Raw genomic sequence first — 8,679 nt, 5'->3', positions numbered from 1 at the left:
CTTTCTCCCCCCATTCTGATGCTTGGTTTGCATCAACAACTGGAAGAAAATGGATGTATTCAAATGAAACACTTTTGATTTAAGTGGGTCACCACTTTGTGCAACATACATTAGGCTAAGGAAAAAGGCTACGTCTGCTTTTTGTGTCTGGATTGTGAAAAATCAAGGAGCAACTAGACTGTCAGTTAAGTCTGTGACGCAAGCCGGTTGTGGGATTTGTCCACATATTTACAGCCGAAGCTGTCTGGTCGGACAGTGTTGTGAATGGTTAATATTTCTGTGGATGACAAGGGTAAACAGAATGAACTTGTGATGGCAGTTCACAGCCTCAGGACGGTCGGACACGGATAGCTGGCTGACAAAATACCCTTAATCCTCATCCCTTTAGATTAGGGAAACAATGCTTGCAACAGGAAAGGGCAAAAAATGATAACTGCTGACCTGACAGAGAGCCAGCATGAAAATTGCTTTCCGGATTATTCTATTTAAAATATGCATTCACATATATTACTGACCCAAGATGGAAGGTATGCTTTTATTTTCTCATGAGTGTGGGAGAAGTTGGGTGTCACATTAATCTGTGGTTTATGTATTCAGCCTACATTTCCATCCAGTCTACCTTCTAGTAAAACCAGAGGTATAGGAGTCCAATTTGTTGCTCAAGGACACATTTAAAAATGAGGATGTTTTACTATAGTACAGAGCCATGATGCCATTAAGCTGTTTTTGAAATATCACTTTTTTGAACATCTATTATGAGCGTGCATTTCTAAGACTCACTACAAAAGCTTTTTCATAAGACAAAAAGTAGCAGTAAGTCATTGCTTTTAATACAGAATAAACAATAGAGGAGTGTAAATCAGAGTTTCAGGAAATAAGTCACCTTCTCCTTGCACAGAGGGTAAAAAGCTGAGTTAACCCACTTTACCAGTGGGATTGAAGTCTAATCTTTGCAATATTCCTGTCATCCAGCTGTACTTCTCATTCAAAATACAATGAGCGTGTTTATATTCAGGGCCACAAACCCGCATGAATCTCCATGATTGTAAGCAAGTCAAGTGTGGATTTTTAGAAAAAGATTGCATTCTTCTTAACACATTTTCATTCTATACTTTGATGTTTTTTTCATACCAACTTTTGTCTGTATTTCAGTGTCTTTTTATAAGCATGTGCATAACAACAGAATGGTAAAAAGCATATTACTGTTGTGTTGTGAGAAGAGGAAAAGGACAGGGTCTCGAAGAGAGTAAGGGCACATAAAAGAACATTGGCACCCAAGAGCATAGTTCATTGTAATGCTAAATAGGAAGCAGGAATGACTCTGCCTGTGTTTATCTGCCAGGCAAAAGTTATCACACCCAGTTACTTCAGCTTAGAGGCATTCATAGGGCGCTTTTTCAAGTGCTACTGATCTAGTCCCGTGCCAAAGGTTACGCAGATCAGCAAAACCTACTTGTAAAATGCAAATGCTGAATAAGAAATTAGAAATGAGACTGTAGAGGATAGATAAGGTGGCACTAGTCAGATTCTGCACGTTCGACTGAAACTCTTGCAGGAATTTGTATTATGACGTGAAGACTTTTGTGTGTAATGCTGGCACCAAAGGACTGCTCTGCGGATGCACAAACCTTGAACCACAATAAGCAATTCGATACACTTGTTCCAGCTGATTTCACCTACAGCTGGAAGAACAACACGACTGCTCGGTCAGGGACCACTAACACTTTTTACACTTCATAAACAATTTGTTGTTTTTAGAATATCTGCAAAGAAGTGCCACAGGCGTATAGTACATACAGTTTAGCAGAGTGCAGGGAGAACACGGCAATGCCCGTGGATTTGCAGGATTACTGAGGATAGGAATGATGTAGTTGAAAATAGGAAGATCATGTTTCCACCCAGCTCCATTTCAGGAAAATCTGGGTTAAATGTTCTAAAATAATGCATTTCTAATCTCATGTTTTTTTTTCCTCTTTACCTTTTGGTCAACAATTTGACCGTGTGCATTTGTGCATGTGAAGCTGTGTTGTCATTTTGCTGTCTTCGTTTTTTTATCTTTTAATCCTAAATCAAATCAGTTCATCTTCACATAAATTCGGTGAGATAAGTCATAATGTCCCCATTCCTTTATATGTTGTCCAGAAACACAAATGCAGAAAACAGGGAAATGGGAAAACCTCTTAATAATAGATGAGCCTATTTGGGACAGTGTCCAGTCCAACCGCAGGGGTTTGTGTCCTAATATTTCAACAACAAAGTGGCGTGCATGCCCATGCTGCTCGACTGCCACCAGTTCTAATTCACCCTTGGTCTCTCTCTTTTTCATTCAGCCACGTGCACACATAAAAAACTCCCACCGGCACAGCAGGTTAACGTCATCACTTATGAAAAGTGCAGCAGAGTGTACATACACACAACATTGCGAACAATGAAAATTTTTGCTGTAGAAACTAGAAACTTGAATAAAAGGACCATTTTTTGTGGGGACAGAGAGAAAAACAAAGGACCGCAAGGTGTTTGTAGACTTGGTTCATGAAGGTTGATTGAATGCTTAGAAGATAAGCTCGGCGACATTAGATATCCCAGTGGGTAGAGGATGGGAGGTTAATCTCATTCTCCATGATGATGTATCCGAAGTGACTCTTTTTGCCGGTGGTATCGTGAACACTCCTTGGGTTCCAAGGGCAAGGAAAGTGTCCATTGGAACTGGTGCATTGATTGCTCCAAGATTTGATTAAACCCTCGGCTGTACTCCAAATGTAAGACAATAGCATTGAGATAATCTCACCTTCTCTCCTCAGGTCACACATAATGCAGTTTAACGATATGGCTGTGCACTCCTCCTGTGTAATACCTCACCTAGGACATTTCCAGCTAGCTTTGGGCTTTGTTGAGCTATGCCATGTCTAAACTGCTGCGATACCAAAAGCATGTCATTAAGTCTTGTGTGTCTCTTCTTCAGGCTTTTCACCAGGCAAGCAACACCCACTACTATAGAATTCATTTACAAGGGAAGCGAATGGAGGCAGTTTGGAGAGGCTTGTGCAGCTTGTGCATCACAAATCAAGAACAAGGCCGTTCACCTTCAAGATAAAAAGTTGGCAGAATGGGGTTCATTTTTCTTTTATCCAATGAGATCACACCTTACTTTGAAATGACAAGACGGAAAGAAGTTGAGCGTTTTGGCAGTGATGGACTACCCACCGGAGCGTAAACCTGAAGACAAGTGTTGGGGAGGCGAATCTCAGAGCAGCCTTTTTACTTCTTCTGACTGTTTCCTCTGTAATGCTTTTGTGGTGGCTTTGGAGTGCAATCACAGCGCTTTTCCTCTTGTCTACAGCCATCTGCAGTTTGCAGATTTGAGTGTGTATGGAAACAGGTCAGAAACAAATTAGAAACCAAACTTTTGCAAATTCCACAACTGTCCACCATGTTCCTGTGAGCCAGCTGGGATGCTGATGTGATCCAATGTTTGCAAGTTAGCTGATGGCACTAACAAGCGCTATCTTTATCATCCAAAGTGGTGCTGTGTGTGCTTAGATTTAAATCCCATTAACTTTATTTCAGGCTGCTGTAGAAAAACCTTGAGTTGAAAATATGTTGTTACTGATTTGATTGCTTGATTACTATACTGCTTGAGATACTGCTTCCTCTAGTCATGACAATATGATGTCTTTTGAATGAGAGGCAGGGCAGACAGCGCTGGGTGGGAGGGCATGAGATCTGTTCCCATGTAAAAAGCAATTTACCTTTAATCACAAAAGAGGAAAGCTTGCTGTTAGATAAATTATCATCCAAAATGGCTACGCTGATAATTAAGATCTAATATTTAGAAAGAAATGTTAAGGTAAACACCCTAACAACCCTGCAGTCTCAGATGGGTCATCTCTGCCCAAAGGGCAACTCCTGTGACTCTTAAATAGGACGCCAGTCCATCTACTGCAGCCCATGGCTAACATCTTTATTAGTCCTCATTAGCAGCCTTCCTATACAAATTTATTCACTGCAGATTACAAAACCAGGCTCTGGGGTGGGAAACCACAGCCCGGTAAATCATTAATTGATGATCCTGCAATTCCAGTCCCGCTACAGTATTTCTCCGAGCTGTACGAGGGCAGACTCAAACTAAAATCCTCACATTCACAGCCTGAAACATTCTCCTCACTATAAGATCATTTTCCTAATAGGGTCTGCGGAAAGGCACTGTGTTTCTCCAGCAAGGATCTTTAAATGACCTTGTCCCAATCCATTCCTCCCTAAAGCTGCACATTTATTTTGCTGTGCAGTTTCAAAGTTATAATCTTCAGGGGGGGAAAAAGAAAAGAATACTGTATATAAAAGGCCTTTGTCTCACAGGATTTAACAAAGGATATGGGGATTAAGCTGTCACGAACTGGGTATAGTAAGTAGGGTAGGGGGTCTGAAATAATACTTCTGCCTCCCAATAGGGGAGTAATTTCCTTGACTGGATGGGTTCTCCAAAAAAGCGTGGGTTTGCTATTTCTGGGAAAGAAAGATCTCATTCACTCACAGTTAAATCAGAGATCCTGCTGAGGTGAGATGGTTGCTCTTCTGCTCTGTCTTCTTTTCTTTTTTTACGGTGTGTTCACACCAAACGCGATGGACGCGAATAGAGCGTCAGGTTTACATGTAAAGTCAATGGAAAGGCGCGATGACGCGCGATTGCGGGTCCCGCGAAAATTCGGAAGCAGATTTGCGTCGCGAAAACGCCAAAACGCGTGAAACGCGCGTCAGTGTAGCGCGTCTGGCGCGTTTGACTCGCGAATAAAACCACGCGCGTGAGTTTTTGTGTTGCATTTTGTGCATACGCGCGTTTCGCGTCTACCGCTCGAGTTGGAAAAATCTGAACTCCAGCGTCAAATCGCGCCGCGACAACCAATCAGGAGCCTGGTGACGTGGCTGTTACCTAGGTCAAAGGGGCAGATCCAGCCAAAGCCTTTCATACTTCAATGGAGGGGAAGGCTAATCAATGCGGTAGCAAACAACTCGGAGCTGTACAACACCAGCTGCTTTCAGTACCGAGACAGGAATAAAAAGGACCGAGCTTGGAGGAAGATATGTGAAGAGATCGGGCAACCTGGTAAGTTCATTCATTTCTCTTTTGAAAGTTTTCACTGACCCGGGGAAGCCGCACAAAAGCTAGCAAGCCACCGCTATTTTCCCACTGACGTACAAATACCGTTCTGCTTTTATGCATGTTGTCATTTAGGAATATATTTTATTGTTTATTAATAAACAGCACACAGTGGTCCCGCTGTTCATCCGTCACTGCTTTGCTTTTTCGCTGATTTTTTATTGCACAGTACAGCATTGCATTCTGCAGCCTGATTGACAAATCTCCTGCGCTTGCCAAATTTATCACGTTTGGTTTTGATAACCATCGCGTCCAATAGAAAAAACAGCACAAAAACACCCATAACTATGAGCCTCATTCGGAAATAGACACCTGCACCGTGAGGGAAAAAGGCGCACGAAAGTGGCGGGCAGATGAAGACAAACCGCGGCATAATAATACTTTTACGTTTTGCAATCTACAAAGGTTTGCACTTTGAGAATCAATTGTGAGAACTGTGACCAGGGGCTAGTTATTCTGAGAACCCCTGCAATAAATGAGGGACCACTGTCTACTCTACGATTATTATATCCAACCTGTTAACATTTAATACTGTATTGATAGAACCAACTGATTCTGCAGCAGAGCATCCCCAGTCCCTGAGCTCCTGCTGCTGCACCCACAGATATGTACAGCAAGCACTGATACCTTTTTAGTCGGTGGGATTCCCTTGTGATCACCTTTACTAAATATCTACAACCAATCTGATTATATCCTGTTATTGTTTTTTTTTTTTTTTCAATGTTGAAATTAAAATCTAGTAGCAGCCTTCTCATTTCTTTGTGTTTTGTGCTGTTTTACAGGCCCACAGAGGAGGACAGCTCCGAGGCAGATGAGGGACGGGTCCCAGGACGGTCCATCGGCGCTGGAGCTGGCCATCCTGGAGTCCCTGAAGAGGCCACACCAGTCTCCAATGGAGCATTTCCTCCTCAGCCTTGTTCCTGCTCTGGAGAGCAGCTGGTCCTTTTTATCCCTGTCTCTCTGTAAATTCTTATATTTTATATATTTATGTTTAATGTTTTTCTGTTTGAGACTTTTAATATTATTTTAAATAAATGTTTATAATGAATAATGTCTCAGTTCTACTACACAGCAAATGTTGGCACACAACTTGACACATGTAGAATTTATTTCATATTATACTAATGACAAAATATACTGATACAGTGGGATGCAGAAGTTTGGGCAACCTTGTTAATAGACATTATTTTCCTGTATAAATCGTTGGTTGTTACAATAAAAAATGTCAGTTAAATATCATACAGGAGACACACACAGTGATATTTGAGAAGTGAAAAGAAGTTTACTGGATTTACAGAAAGTGTGCAATAATTGTTTAAACAAAATCAAGCAGGTGCATCAATTTGGGCACCACAAAAAAGAAATGAAATGAATATTTAGTGTATATCAATGTGTGTGTCTCCTATATGATATATGGGGTGCCTTTGTCTGGATGTGCTTCCCATCCAGAGCTGCACAGCACAGAGGAAAGTTCCAGCGCTCCTGGAATCCCTCTGTGATGGACCGCCAGTCTCCAGGTGAAGGCACAGCCATGAAGTCGTCCACTAGACAGTCCCAGATGGACGTCGCTGCCTGGGGGGTGATCTGGCTCACCGTGGACACACCGACTCTGAAACTGAACGCGATGGTCCTGAAGGAGTCCCCGGTGACAAGGAACCTGGACAAAATTGTTCAAAATCAGTATTATGTGTGCTGCAGTTACAAAATACATTATTCAAATTCCAAAATACTTTTGTGATGTCAGATTTAAATCACAAAACTTAAATCTTACATAAAACATTTTGTAATTATAAGGATAATTACAAAATGTATATTAGATAATATCTAAAACAGTTGTGTTTTGTTTTAACTTTAATATATCATAATTTGATTGGTAGCAACTTTCACAACTACAGTGAGCCAATCACTCATAATTCCTAAACATGTCAATCAGGTAGGAATGAAGTAAGACATTAATAGAAATAAAGAGTTGTGTGTTGACATGTAGCCCTTTCCTTGCTTAAATCATTAATATTTTTGAAAAATTAATCTGTGATAAGACATAGCTTATCAAGATAGAACCATGTAACTAGAGATGAACCAAACTGTTCACAGTTTTATCTAACTCTGTTTTAATAAAGGCTGTGACCCCTGCTATAGAGTCTGACAGCTGCAGGGATTATATACAAATATTCAACTATCCCAGAATCAAACCAGGTCTAAATAAAAAGGAGTGAGTATCACTACAAGGTTAACTCAGTGGTCCTAATGCTACAGTTTGATATCAGCAAACACCGAGCGCATACATTGATGTGACACCACAGCCATGCTATCATGCAAACACTGATAACAGCATAAATCGAATTAAATCGGGACTTGATGAGAGCTTCTGAGTATCACTAGAAATATTATAAAGAGTCGTCTCTGTACCACAGTTTGCTTTCAGTAAACACCGACAGCATTCACTGTTAGCATAGCACATCCATGTTAGCAGTGTATAACTGGATGGATTAGCATATTAGCACAGATATCAATAAAGGACTACCGTATTAAATAGTTTTACTAACCTCAGGCAGACGGACAGGCGCTCTGCAGGTGGGATTGAGCGTCTGTAGTTGGTGTCTAGGCGGGCGATGCTGGGACCGACGAGGGAAAGCAGGTCCTCAAACTGGCCGACGGTGATAGCGCTGGAATCGGCCGTCATCCAGGCGCAGCTCCTGGAGCAAGTGGTGAAACTCACCAAACTGCTCATGCCTCTGGAGGACCTGATGGACCCAGGTACGGCGAGGACGTCTTTTACGCTGCTGCTCTGCTCTCCACAGTACATAGAGAAGGGAGACTCTCTCTTCAAGCGCTAGCTCGATAGCTGCCATCTTGCAAAGATACCGGTCTGGCACAACTCCCTCCCACATTCCTCCCACATTTCCGGTTCAAGCGATGGATTTTTCTTGGACACGCGTTGAGACGCGAATGTACACGCGTCAAATTAGGGGCGTTTGGGGCGTTTTATTCGCGTCCATCGCGTTCGGTGTGAACACACAAATTTAGAGTTTTCCAGTCCATTTTGTCTGCTCAGCTCACTCCATTAATTTCTCCGATGCTCCACTGAATCCTTCTGTAATGATGACAATTAACCTGGAATCACAGTAATATTAGAGACTGGAATCAGTGCACATCAGCCTACGATGAATGCTAATTGACTTGATTGTTATTAATTTTGACATTACGTTCCAATTAAAGATAGCAAAACACTGATTTCATTTTCTTTTCATTTTATGGTTGGAGATTAAGAGGGCATTGATCACACCTGAATGACTCAGTGTGTGTGTAGCTAATTAAAGACTGAGATCGCAATTAAGATAATGAGTCAAAGTTTTTAAATGGAACATGCAAACAGTTTTTTAACCCTGTCAGTCAGGGGCCCATCCCTTTAACCACTCAGTATATAGTTTAATGCATGATACCATTAACACGCCTAGAAAAATGTCCTTAAATGAGTGTGACAGAACAAATATTTGCCGTCTTAAATTCACCGTAATGTCTGG

At 41.5% G+C, this 8,679-nt stretch overlaps 1 protein-coding gene across 1 annotated transcript; it reads right to left on the bottom strand.

Annotated features, from left to right (window-relative positions):
* Nucleotides 1-6,245: 6,245 nt before the first annotated feature.
* LOC308386145 (uncharacterized protein) lies at nucleotides 6,246-8,041 on the bottom strand. Its single transcript, XM_080865464.1, has 2 exons — nucleotides 7,702-8,041; nucleotides 6,246-6,812 (listed from the first exon to the last, which is right to left on the bottom strand). Exons 1-2 carry the CDS (start codon nucleotides 7,959-7,961, stop codon nucleotides 6,542-6,544), a joined length of 531 nt encoding a protein of 176 aa, XP_080721590.1. The 5' UTR covers nucleotides 7,962-8,041; the 3' UTR covers nucleotides 6,246-6,541.
* Nucleotides 8,042-8,679: the final 638 nt, after the last annotated feature.

The sequence above is a fragment of the Rhamphochromis sp. 'chilingali' genome (genome assembly GCF_963969265.1).
Source record: "Rhamphochromis sp. 'chilingali' genome assembly, chromosome: 18".
Lineage (NCBI taxonomy): Eukaryota > Metazoa > Chordata > Actinopteri > Cichliformes > Cichlidae > Rhamphochromis > Rhamphochromis sp. 'chilingali'.
This window is presented reverse-complemented; position numbering and strand designations above follow the sequence as displayed.